At 38.4% G+C, this 14285-nt stretch overlaps 1 protein-coding gene across 1 annotated transcript; it reads right to left on the reverse strand.

Moving 5' to 3' along the window:
- Positions 1-6670: 6670 nt before the first annotated feature.
- LOC149158923 (Pentatricopeptide repeat (PPR-like) superfamily protein) lies at positions 6671-9566 on the reverse strand. Its single transcript, XM_089436370.1, has one exon. It carries the CDS (start codon positions 9165-9167, stop codon positions 7014-7016), a length of 2154 nt encoding a protein of 717 aa, XP_089292496.1. The 5' UTR covers positions 9168-9566; the 3' UTR covers positions 6671-7013.
- Between the last annotated feature and the right edge of the window lie 4719 nt (positions 9567-14285).

Genomic DNA, 14285 nt, shown 5'->3' on the forward strand with positions numbered 1-14285 from the left:
TACTCCATGTACCTCACCAGAAATTGGGGAGATTAGGAAGGAATTGTTAGCCAGCTTTGAGAAGTTTAAAGAAGATAAGGCTAGGCAAAAAGAGTTAGAGGCTGAAATTGGGAGGAAGAGGAATATACAAAAAATGATGGCTACCAACCCCCATTTTGATTTTGAGGGTTCTTCCTCTATCCCTTATACTGATGCATCCAACCCCTTCCGATATGTTCCTCCCTCTTTTGAGTCTATTCAAGAAAAAAGAAAGGGTAGAATGAAAAAGGGTGATATGAATATCAAAAGTTATTTCACTCCCTCCTCTCCATCAGATGCACATGGTCCTCAAGCTAATAGAAGTCAAATGCAGCCCACTTTAGATGACCATTGGAAGAAAGAATTGAGGGAGACTGCTTGTGATTACATAGCTAGATGGTGGTATGATGCTGATATCCCCTTCAATGCTTCCCGTTCACCATATTATGAGCCTATGTTTGATGCCATACATGCTGTTGGAAAAGGCTTCAAAGGCCCTACTATGCATGAGCTAAGGGGGTATCATTTGCAGAAAGAAATTTTATCCATTAATGACTATTTGAAAGATTTCAAGGACTCATGGGCAAGAATAGGATGTACCATCATGTCAGATGGATGGACTGATCAAAGAAACTGTACCATCATAAACTTTCTTATCTTCTGCCCACGGGGAACCATGTTTTTAAAATCAGTTGATGCATCTGATAAGGTAAAAGATGGGCAATTGTTGTTTCAGCTATTGGATGAGGTTGTTGAGGAGGTGGAGGTGGCTAATGTTGTTCAAGTCATCATAGATAATGCCTCTAACTATGTTCTTGCTAGTACACTGTTAGAGGAAAAACACAAGACCATCTTTTGGACCCCATGTGCTGCACATTGCATAGACCTCATGCTTGAGGATATTGGAAAATTAGATTGGGTCGAAAACACTGTAGATCATGCCAAAAGCATAAAAAAATTTATCTACAATCATTCATGGATTTTGAGCCTCATGAGGAAACATGCTGGGGGCAGGGATATTATTAGGCCTGCCATCACTAGATTTGCTACTCATTTTTTGACATTGCAATCTATGCTTTCACAACATAGAAACTTGCAAAAGATGTTTTCCAGTGAAGAATGGAATCTAAGCTAGTGGTCTCGCAAATTGGAAGGCAAAGATTTGAAAAAGAAAGTTAGTGAAAAAAATATTTTGGAGAAAGGCAGCAAAGATTGTGAAGCTTGCTGAGCCACTGGTTAAGGTGTTGCGATTGGTGGATGGGGAAAGATTGGCTATGGGCTTCATTTATGAGGCTATGGATCAAGCAAAGGAGCAAATAAAGAGGGCATACAAGGATAAAGTGGCTAAGTATGGGCCCATTTGGGCAATCATTGATGAAAGATGGAACAATCAACTCCATCGCCCTATACATGCAGCTGGGTATTTTTTGAACCCACGGTATCATTATAAAGCTAAGGAGACAGGAGCTTTAAGGGGGGAGGTTAGAGATGGACTGATTGACTACATTGATCACATGATCCCATTGGAGTTTGATCAGCTGGAGATACACCGACAGGGCACGATCTTCACCAATGCCTCAGGTACTTTTGGAAAGAACCTAGCAAAGATTGCAAGAGACGCAAATGAGCCAAGTAAACAAAAATTTCAATTTTCAAATTCTTAATAGTTTTTTTGTTAAATCGTTTATAATTTGAAAGTTGGATATAATTTGTAATTTTGTTGCGCTAACTCATTACAATCCTATGTTTTTTGCAGCACAATGGTGGGAGGCTTTTGGTAGCCATTGTCCTGAATTGCAGAAGTTTGCAATTCGTATTTTGAGTCAAACTTGCAGTGCTACTAGGTGTGAGCGCAATTGGTCCATCTTTGAGAGGATTCACACAAAAAAGAGAAATCGTTTGGATCAAAAACAGTTAAATGATCTAGTCTATGTCCAATACAACCTCCGACTCAGACGCAACCAATTGCTGAACAAAAGACCTGATTTAGATCCCATTGTGTTGGAAAACATTGATCCAACATCAGATTGGGTAGTGGAGAGTCATCCAACAGAGTTTGCTTTTGATGAGGATATGGATTTTGAATTACAGATGATAGCATCACTCGAACATGATGTTCAGTGGAATGCAGATCCTAATCCACTTGTACCAGCCTCAGCCTCACAGCCAGAGCCAGCAAGTCCTCCAGTTGTAGGCGATTCCTCTGCTCAGCCACGACAGAAGTGCATATCTCGTCTATCTCAGCTTGCATCTACTGCACGGCCTGCTAGTGCTACCACTTCTACAATTGCAGTTGGAGATGATGAGGAGGAGGAGCCATGGGGCCCCCTATCTAACTTTGATGATGATCTAGAGATTGATCCACATGATCTTGGCTCCTCTGGCAGTAGCTACTAGCCAATAGTACTGGTCACAGTTTACTTTTGTTGTAGAGGCCATTTCTAGCCTCCTTGGTTATGTGTTTTTGTTTCGATCATGTATGTATTGGACAGTGCACTGGGTGCCATTTTGATATAATGGATATATTCATGAGCCTACTTTGATCATATGTTGTCTTCTATCTATATTCTAATGTTGTGTGTTTGGAAATATGAATGAAAATCTTTAAAATTATGTTTTTTTATAAAAAAAAATAAATATTTAATGTATTTTTCACAACGACCGATTCATTGAAATCGAGCCGGCTGAGTCGATACCGAGTCGGAGTTGGAGTCGGAGTCGAGCCTCGGCCGAGTCGGTGTCGGAGTCGGAGTTTTAAAACATTGGTTTTTACGCAGACTTAGCAATTTGCCATACAGGACAGCAAGCTAAATTCACTCATAAATCTTTAAACGTGCAACCAAATAAAGAAATAATCATAGAAACGATTAAGATTTTACCCGTAAATCAAAATCCATATGTCATAAACCATATCTTGAATGATTTTTTTACTACAAATATTTGTTGTTAGAAATTTGCACTCTGTTTTCACTGTTTTATTAGCAGAGACAGCGAACAAGCAGAGAACACTTTCACCCATTTGACTCCATTCAAGGCACTGGTCATATATCCAGAGCAGTGGGGAATATTTGGGGAAGCCTCCTTTAGCCGTTTAGGAGGCATTGGGGTTAAAGAGTGTGGGCAGGGGCCAAGGTGACAGTGGGTACTCGCTCTACATGTGCCAGTCTAGTGATGGCTAGATTATACAAAGGCTCATACAAAACTGAGTAATCTTGGTGCCAAGTTTGACCCTGTTGATGGATTTTCCATTGTGGATGCTCCACAAACACCAGCACTAGAGAATTCTGCCAAGTACTCTGATAGCGCAAGTGAAGACAAGGCTGGAGGAAGACCAAGGGTTGTTGCATTGCTTATTTTGAATGAGAACAGGTGGTTGGGAAGTGACCGGAATACAAGTGAGCAGTCCCCATTCTTGAAAGCAGGGAGACAGATTTTGCAACACCCAAACTTGTCATTGCGTAAGGACAAGAAATGTCGGGAAGGGGGAACAATAATGTCCCCAATTGATTAATTGGCCAGGGGAGGATGGAGTGGCCTATCCAACCCCATAGGGTATATAGTCTTGATAAACGGGGAAAACCCAATATTTCAATGTTTGGGGCAACATTGAGTGAATTTTGGGTCAGTTGGGGCAAAAAAGCCCAAATTGGTGCCGCATTGCCACCCTTCACATTTAAGAAACCGCGTGGGGAATTCTATAAATAAAGAAAAGTTGGAGTCAATTGATCATCATCAATTTGATTTGAAATATCTTTGATTTTTCTTGAGCCTGAGGCTTTGAGGGTTTTAAGACCCCTTCTCTGTTGATTAGCTTCCGTGGAGGTGATCCCACCCTATCTAACATTTTTGTCTAGTTTCGGTGGAGTTGATCCCACCCTACCGAGACACCATTTTTCTCTTTGTTCTATTATAGCAAATTATCTTTAAGCAATTCGGATTCTAGGCCAAGAAGCAGCTCTTTGTGGTTATCTTGTTGATTAACAAGTCCTGTTCTCAAGCATCGAAGCTACTTCTATGACACTTGCAGACTGTGGGCCACGGGCCACAGGTCACAGATGCAGGCCGCAGGTCACAGACCGCAAGCCGCAGATCCACAGACCACGGGCTGCAGATTGCATATTTCAGCCAGGAATGTCGATTGAATGACAGTTAATCAATGCAGACTAAGAAATAATTGGACAATGAGTTAATGAGTTAGAATTTTAGCAGCAGAATTAAATTGGCACAATTTTGTCATGAATTACTAGGGCTTTACAGAAGGTTTTATTGGTTACAATAACCCTCGAATGAACATTGGAATTGGTCATGTACTGCTGGACACTATTTATTTAATTTCCTCACGGAACTTCCATTTTATATCATTAGATTGAAAGGTGGTTGAATTCTGGAGCAAAATCTTGTTATATTTTAATATTTTATAAACCCTAGGGGCAAAATTCCCTTGGGATACTACATACATGGTCAAGCCAGGGAGAATATTTGTACAGCCTGTAAATGCAAACAGAACAGCAGGGGTCGTGAGCAGCTTACACCAGCACCTACATCAGTATGTGAACAAAAAGTTGGATAAACAATACACGGTCAGAATATTGATACCTCTGATGGTTAATATCATACATTCATAGATGCTAAGCACGTGCATATAATTATTTCCAGTTTGCCAACAGTTAAGTTTCAACAAATAAATTTCTGGAGTGCAATAGTTCGGGAGATGATGATGATGTGTCTAGTTGAATCGACAAGCAGACGTATCCAGATTTGACAGAAAAGGCACAGTCCATGAGACAGTGATGTATCAGTACAAGGATAAGATGTAGAGGCCTGGGACACAGCTTCCAAGGGGGTACAACATTATAAAATAGACAGATTCCATTGTAATGGGGTTGGATTCCCTGAGATTCAGACTTCTATTGCTCGTAATTCCAAAAGGTATGAATGAACAGTAATAATGCTTCAGCAGTTCGTCCTCATGTGTTTTCCTTGTTTTCCGTGTTCTTTCATCTTGTGGCCTGTGTTTGCAGCCTTCTCCATATTTGTTTTTAAGTTGGTTTAGCAAATCTTGAGGACATTCATCCCTGTTTCGGTAAAACTGTGGCAGATCTAAGTGAGTATCCCACGCCCCTAGGATGTGCAGGATGAAGAAATTCATTCCTTAATCACATAATAACAACTAGGATAGGGCTGGTCCTTAATACTGTACTGACAATAAGGTTCAATTTGAGAGAATTTTCCAGATAAAACTGTTTGGAGGATTTTTTATCCTGTCCAACATTTCAGGTGGACACTCCACCCATCATCAAGGACCAGAGATTTGAGTGATTACAAACGAGTGCTTCAAAGCCTTTAAATGGAGGGAGGTTTGGCAACTAGCCGTTAAAGAATATTAATAAATTATTAAAACAGTGTTAAGAGAAGAGGGTCAAAGTAAATGATTAATATAAAAAATAAATAATTCAACTTAAAAATAATAAAATATAAGGACAGAATTACGGGTGAAAAGGAAAATTAAAGGGATAAAAAGTTGGGGGTGGGGGGTTAGAATAGAATCGATGAAATTAAAAAATGAATTTAATTGAACTATGTCCAGAAATTCTTCTCAATATGAACAACGGTGGAAATCTACACTTTCTCAATAAAATTCAAGTCATGTTTTTTGTCTCCACTGTAAGATTCAACCTTTGCAGATGCCTCATAATCATTCTCCATCATCATACGGACATAAGCTCTCACCTAAGTTTGACTGCATGACTTATAGTGGACACTAGGTGCTCCGGATCCCTCCATTGAACTACATTTCATACGTAGTAAATTTCACATACCTGTCAACAAAGGTCCCATTGCATTCTTCATCTTCTAAGGTTGCGGACAATATGCCTGTCAGCCAACCCAAAGCGAGAGGAGCTTAGGAGGTGACAGATCTTCTGCCCCTAAAGTCAAACCCAAGGGCCTTTTCGGGTGTAAATAGGAACTATTCCATGATTGTTGCTAGAGAACAAAAGATAATAAAGTATATGCAATGAAACTATTTCAGAAAACTTTAAAATAAACATTACTTGTGAGGGGGTAACAAATACAATCATTCAAACTTACATCTTGTTGAACTGTTTCTGAATTTTCTATAATGAAGCATAGGTCAATCACATAAGGGCATAATAATATGTTGACATTAAATACAAGTTTTCTGAAGAGCATGCACATAAGAGAGATCAGCCATGGCCATGACACCAATAGACTCAAAGTTGTGTTCATACAATATAAACTATGGAGCAAGTTTCTGCTTCTTTCATCAACCTCCCACAATGCAAGCATATAAGGAAAGCATGGGACGCCATTTCCACTGCAGAGTGCTGAGGGATATTATGTAAAATTTCATAATCAGATGAAGTAGATCCCAGGTTACAGTAGGGTATATAAAATTTCTTGTAGAAATTAATATGCATGAGAAAAAAGTCTGATTTAAGACTGTGTGCCCAACACATTGGCAATCTCACTTATGATGAATAGCATCGTTTTGAGTATGTGCTTCGTGTGGTACTGGTACCCAACGATCCTGCACTAACTGCTTCAAAAAATATTTAAATAAGGTCCTGTTTTTCCTTGTCGGTGATAAATGTTACTCTCCTTCCATTGTATATTCAAATGTAGCAATCTCTGCATTTCCTTTTCAATATTTTGTTGATTAACTGCTTCAAGGAATTATAACGATGGCTAGGCACCGTTATGTCATTTAAGGAATGCCAATGCTTGCAACTTTGTGAATTGAAATTAAGATTGAAAACTTTACACTTTTACCTGTGTGCCTTTCCAATGTGATGACTTTGCTTGAAGGCTACATGAATTGGTGCTGGTTCCTTGGAAGAATTCAGAAAATGGATCATTCAAATCACCGTAATAGCATAAACTAGTTCCCCGACTGCCTCACAAATTGTGTATTAGGCACCAGCCCTCTGAATGCAAGACTAATTCCAACTTGGAAGTAGTATCTCTGTCATACCCTATGTTGCATTTGATATTACAGGTTTAGTAGCCATTGTGGGTTTCTTTTCCTGAATTTTCTGTTCAATAGGTTGATAACCTTTCTCGACCATTTTTTCCAGTAGTGTTAAGGCAACATCATCATTCCCCGTCTTGCGACACAAGTCAATAATGGCACGGCGAGTTGCATGGTGGGGAAGGATATCTCTTTCTAACATTTTATATAAAAACATTTTTCCATAATCCAGCTTACCTTCATTGCAGTGTTTCCTGATTACATTGTTAAAGGTGCGGACTCTTGGTTTCTTATCAAGTCTGTCAAGCACCTCTAGAACAGATTCAAACTTGTCTCTTTTGCTATATTCATTGATAAGTGTGACAAAAGTCACTTCACATGGAACCAATTCTCTTTTCAGCATTTCGTCAAAGAGTATCTGTGCCTCCTCTACCTTGTTCTCTTTGCAGAGTCCATCTATCAGAGCACCATAAGTAATAGAATCAGGTACACAACCATTTTCTATCATCCTTTCCTTGATCTTGACAGCCAGGCCACACTGATTAGCTTTGCAATGTCCACAAATCATTGCTGTATAAGTTACTTCGTTCGGCACCATGCCCTTCTTGAGGAATTCAGAGAAGAGCTTCTCTGCCTCCTCAACATTACCCTCTTTACAAAATCCACTTATCAATGCTGTGTAAGTATGAATGTCAGGTTCACAGCCGTTCTCTATCATTTCATTAAACAATTTCAAGGCCTGCTCAATCCTGGTCTGCTTGCAGTTTCCACTGATTAAAGTTGTGTAAGTTACCTTATCAGGGAATAAACCTTGCCGAGCACACTCATTCAACAATCTCTGAGCCTCTTGAACCCTACCCTTTTTGCAAAGTCCATCAATAATTGCATTGTATGTACAAATACTCGGACTGCAACCTTCTCCAATCATTCTATCCAACAGGTTAAAAGCCTGAGAAAAATTACCCTCTTTACAATACCCACCTATCAAAACAGTATATGTCACAGAATTGGGAACCAAACCCTGCTCCTGCATTCGTCGAAAGAGCATTTCAGCTCTCCTCGACTTCTTTATCTTACAATACCCTTCTATCATCGTAGTGTAAGTATGAACATTAGGCTTAGAATTAGTGCTCCTCACCAGCTTCAACAGCAGCCTGAATGCCTTGTCAATCCAGCCCTTCTTACAGAGACCGTCAATCAATGTACTGTGGGTATAAACATTCGGCCTGAAGCCTTTCTGAACCATCTGCTCCAAGAGCTCAAATGCCTTCTTCACCTTACCCGTCTTGCACAAACCATTGATCAGAGTTGTATATGTAATAACATTAGGTGGGCACCCTGTCTGCAGCATCTTCTCAAACAATCCAAATGCTCTACCCATATGACCTCTCCTGCAATAACTATGAATTATAACAGTATATGTAACAACATCTGCCTCAAAACCCTTCTCCAACATTTTCCGCAGAAACCGATCTGCTTCTCTGAGCCTCCCCTCCCTACAAAACCCGCTAATCATTGTCTTATAAGTGCAAGAATCAGGAGAAATGCCATTTGCAACCATTTCTGCATAGAACTCCTCTGCTAATCCAGAAATGCTCATCTCACACACCTCTCTGAGGACAGCGTTGAAAGTGTGAATATTCAAAGCTAGCTCTCCATTATTCATATCGAAAACAAGTTTCATGGCTTCTCTGATATTACCTGCTTGTCCAAAGGTCCTGATCATGAACTTCAAAACACCCTGAGCTTCCTCAATAAGCCCTGCATTGACCAGTGAAGTAACCATGGTCTGATAAAGCTCTATATGAAGCTGGTGCTTTGACTGTTTCACTGCCCAATAGAAGAAACTCATGGCTAGCCTCTGGTCATCAATCTGAAGCTGGCGTACCACTAAAACAGCTTGTTCGGCACTCAGCTTCGGGGTTAAACTCTCCAGAGGCAGCGTCGAACTACCTCGATGATAATATTGAGCCACGCTGCTGCAAACTTCCCTTACAAAATCGGAAGAATTGGGCATGAAATTGGTTCTACCTGTACTGATGCCTCTTTTATCCACAATACGGGGTAATACGAATGACAACCGAAGAACAGAAGGCGTCCAACAAGTAAACAGAATATGGGTTTTGCAGAGAGTGGACCTCTGGATTATTTGTGCCATTGTTTATGTATCTTGAATCGATAATTAGATTCGATTATATCCGGATGCTAAAATTTAATGTTGAAACAGAAATGAAAATATATGTAACAGGTAGAATCTTCATGATCAGGTGGAGAGACAAAAATAATTTATCACGCTTGCAGCCACCCGTCGGGCACGGTTAACCCAAAAATTAATAGTTTCAGAATCCATTCTCTATCTTAATAATTATAAATACTGAGTTTTTTTGCTTTTGAAGACGAGAGAATGAATGAGCATTGGGACTATATTTGAAAGGGTTTAAATTTTTTAAGACAGTATGACTCAAGGGAAGGGATGGACAGTGAGACCGTAGAATCGCAGATGCAAAATGTAATGTAGCTGAAGCTGAAAGTCACAAAATCCTACGACAAAGTCCGATGCGACTTCCTTCAAGCGATGTTATGCAAATTTTACTTCTCGATGGCCACATTAAATGGGTGATTTTTTACATTATTCTTAGTGGAGAAGTCAAATATTATAAATTAAAGAGCCTTTAAAAGATTTTAAAGGTTTTTAATCACCATTGTATATCAAGAGATCAGCGCTATAAGATTAATAGTTTTTTACATTTGATTTATTAAAAAAAATCATCAATATATTAAAGCTTAAAAAAATCATCGAAGTTTGAAGTTATTTCTTCACAAGCGGAAGATTATGTATTTTTATTTTATTTTTTTAATTGAAATTACAATTTATATTATAAAAATCACTTAAATGCTTTTCATATTGGATTATATCCTCTCCAATCTGATCTTGAAGTATTTCAACTCCATTTTAAATCAGTCCGTATATGTATTTATTTCTGCACTGGTCAGAAATTTATCCCGCATTGAAGTGTTGCGATCTTGCACAGGTTTCCCTATTTGGTTGTACAGCACTTTTCGGTTGCATCTCTTTTAGCACATAGGTTCCAAAAACGCTCGTTCCACGAGTTTGAACAAGCCTATACAAACATCCATTACCCACTGTCTTTCAATCTTTTCAAATGATTACCTCTTGCTTGCAGTAAAATATTCCCAAAAACTCAGTTCCATTCACACTTAAAACCAGCTTGCAAACACGTTGAACTCTTTTATAAATTGGCAAAAGCAATGCATAATTTCTCGCCTACAAAACGTAACTACCTTCTGCACCTACATATTGACATACATCTCTCTGCGTCACATAACATGGAATCCATTAGCATAAGCCAACTTACTCAACTGGCAACATTGTTTCTCTTAGCACTTGTTCTCATGACTCTTCTGATTATGGACATCGTAAAAGTAGAAGCACAAAGAAAAAAGAAACCAAGAAACAGCCACTAACAATAACATCTCGAATGAGGAGCATAGGAATCTACGGCAAGTACTCGGCTATTAAACTATCCAGAGGAGCATACGAATCTACAACAAGTACTTGGCTATTAGACTATCCATCTACTGCTTCTGCCTCTACAGCACCCTTGCCAGGGAATAGAAATAAGTGGCTTTTGGGTTCAATCCTTTTCCTTCTTCTGGGTATGGTTTTGCACAATGATTATGAAATTGCAGTCACCGGTAATCTAAAGAATGGTTATATTGTGGTTTAAAGTAAACAACAGTGACATTTTACTGGTATTTATTATTTATTATGATAATCTAAGGAATGGTTATATTGTGGTTTAAAGCCAAGCTATTGTAGATAATTCCTAGTTTTTTATTTATATGTGAGTAACTCTATTCCTTTATGAAGGACTGATGGATGGACCACATTTTCTTTCCAAAGGCATAGGCAGTAACAATGGTGGTCCATCTGATGATGTTTTAAGTTCATTTTTGGTATTCACAATAGTATCACCCTGTTTGGTGCTGACCCTACTATTATTAGTATCAGTACTGTCTGTAAACGCCCCACTGTCAACTATTGATGAGCTCTTGAACTGCTTGAACACAGATGATCTTCCTCTAGCCCTCTCTGTAGCTTTCAATGCTTCCTCTGTGGTCAACTTTATCAGTCTCCAAGCACTGATACTTGTCTTAAGTTGTTTTGGGGATTTAGGCAAATTAGATTCCAAATCATGCCCGAGAGATAAGCGTCTTGACTCTATGGAATCTTCCTGTTTCATCCATTCCAAAGCAATAATTGTATCAATAAACAGGAAACCACGTAATTTCCGCAAGTGAATTCAACACAAACTAGAGAAGAATGATAACCTTGTAGAGGCATTTGAATCTCGTGAGAAAATTAGACTTTGGTGATGCACTGCCAAAACTTTCTTCTGAGATAGTTGGAGTAGTTAACTAACAGCACAAGTATATCAAATACAACTATGTAAATTGTTGACTAAGTGATATAAGATTGTAATAAACCTCGAAATGCATCCTAAAAAAACCCGTTGACTAAATTCCAGTACTCGAGTGGTACTTCACAAGACTATGACCTAATACTATCATTTTTGGCTTGACCATTGACCAATTTTTCCTTTGTAATATTTGGGTACAAATTGATTTTAAGTTTTAACATAAGACCTTTTTTTTTCCAAAGAAAAAGAACGAACTTTTTATAAACAGAATAAAAAGTTACATATCATATGCCGGAGCATTTTATTTGTTGTCTGATTGAGCATCATAAAGCTCTGCAAGACTAGCTATTCTTCCTGCCTTCAACTAGGAGAGACAGGGCTTTCTGAGAAAATGTGTGAGCCTCCTCAAAAGAGGAAAACAGTGCTCGTCCTTAGAGTTATAAAAAATGAAGCCAACAGTTTCCATATTTTGTATTTTCATGGTGTAAATAAACAGCAGCGAGCATCTATTTCCTGGGCCTCCTCTTTCGAGGACAAACAACCCAGACAAAAAATAGATGCGCAAGTTATGCAGAAAACAAGAAACAGTGTTACCAAAAAGATTCCATTTCAGCTGTATACAAAAAGAAGTTTCTTTGACAGTGTACTAAGTCTTCCAAGGTATGTAGTCTATGCGTAAGGAGGCTGGTCCTAGACATGGATTTCTCCATTGTTTTCCTCCACTATTCTCTAGCTGCCCAAAGCTTGTTGTAGACCTTCTTTAGAAAGCCTGTCTGTTGAATCGTTGCGCTCCCTGTATATGTGGCGAAGAGAGAAAACATTAAAAGACAACTTTAAATTCTGAATTTCTTCTAATAAAGGACACAAGATATAGTTTTGACATTTGCATTGTTCATTTGCCCATCTGAACTATGAAGATATTCCTGTGGATAAGCCAACATAAGAGCAGCTTTAGAGCAGATAACTCTGCGAAATTTTTGAGCCGGAGCCTAAACCCAAGTTTTAACATAAGACTTGTTCACCTTATAACTCATATATTTTAGGTTGTTCTTAACTTTTCCCATGACACTCTTAGGTCTTTGGTTTGTGCTCGTAGCGTATTAAAATACAATTACTCTTAAATTCACTATGGGGTCTTTTAACCACCATATCTTTCAACTTGACTTTAGTCTTGTACATATATAGTTAGGCCTAAATGTTCTTTTTACCCCTTATTGAACTGATACAAGGTTTGATACAACGTTAGATATGGCATGTAGTCGTACCATAAACTTTTGCCCCTCTTTTTTTTCATTCTTCTATGACTAGTTCTATCCCAACATTATTGACCAAACACTAAGCATGGCATATGATATTTGGTTATTGCATTATATGGTTTTATATGTTCTATGTTCTAAGACTATATATGAAGGTTACCTCCACACTTGAATTAACTTATGAATTTTAACTCATGGACCATGCTTGACCACATGGGTCATTTCTATTGGTCCACGATAGGCCTAGCCTCACATGGCCCTGCATGGAAGGGCGTGGACTTTGAGATCAACGGACAAGAATGAATGTTGTCAAATCAACAATGTCAAACATTAAATTTTTGTTTTGACTTTAATGACCTTCTCCACACCGTTATGCTTGGTCATTTTCATTTGGTTTGCACACATAACATTGCTCTGCTCTGCGACCTGGTTTCTATCTGCTACTCTCTGCTAAATTGCCAATCAGTGAACCTCGTCCTCCTTCTAGGCTTCATCCATTCACCTTCGATGAAATACTTTACGGTTCCATATGGCCTAACTCGTAAGTAACAAAGTATAAGGTCAATTTTATGATTTCTCTACTTTTCTTATGTCAATTGTTTGTAATATTAATTTAACCAATTGTTTATCTCCTTGGAGTTGCAGGTTTTATAGGGAGTGTTTTCCTAATGATGTCGAGATTCTTCTCGATCTTTATTGCAAGCAAGAAATATCCTTTAGCTAGCTTGTGGTTTAATTAAACTTATTGCAGGAGATTATCTTCATTCCCCTTTCTCTCCAAGTAAACTTATTTTATGTTTTCTTTGTATGTGGCATCTTTTGGTATGTTAAACAAACTAGGCTTTTGAACTAAATTTTTTCCTTTTTGTATGCAAGTTCAATACAGAGATATGGAGTCACTTTCGGCCTCCTCACGATAAGGGTTCACTCTCAGTAGGGGATTCACTTTCGGAAGGTAAAATTGTAATATTCCTTTCTAAGGGAAAAACCCTTAGTACTATTCTTGCATTTCTTGGTTATTTCTTGGTCAAATTTCAAAATTTGGTTTTCAAGACTAAAACCCTAGTGCACCATAGCTTTTTGTATGGCCACGGATAAATATTGACATAAGTTTTTTCGCCATGGTTGTGTATGTAAATAACGTGTCATGGCTTAACCTCCTTATGTGGAAATTTTATTCATTTCTTAGGATTGTAATCCTACCCGAGTTTGTTAATTTAGTATTCTTTTGCAAACTTTTTGAGAAAGATTGTATCTATTACAAGTAAAGGATATGGGTCCTCAAACATGGTTCTTCCCTTGGGTATAATTTTCACCTAAATGTTTTCTTGTTTCCTCTTCATTAATATTTTCTTTTGATAATCCACAACTCATATTTTGTACTGTTGGGAATTCTCAGATACACTAAATTCTTGGCATTTTTGAATGCTTTTCTTTATACTCAATGCAGAACCCTTCTTGTCCTTTAATGAGTTCAACTTCCTCCCTTACAGGTTGGATGCTCTTGCACTCCCTGGTCACTTCTTATGTATATATTTGATTCTCTCATCGAGGATTGAGACACCAAAGTTTCTACTC

This window comes from Pinus tabuliformis, chromosome 5_2 (assembly GCF_031772625.1).
Source record: "Pinus tabuliformis cultivar Carrire ecotype Pingquan chromosome 5_2, CPIR1, whole genome shotgun sequence".
Taxonomy (NCBI): domain Eukaryota; kingdom Viridiplantae; phylum Streptophyta; class Pinopsida; order Pinales; family Pinaceae; genus Pinus; species Pinus tabuliformis.

Bases quoted from the DNA above. Each gene is read 5' to 3' on its own strand.
- LOC149158923 (XM_089436370.1), bottom strand. From the start codon at position 9,167: ATGGCACAAATAATCCAGAGGTCCACTCTCTGCAAAACCCATATTCTG.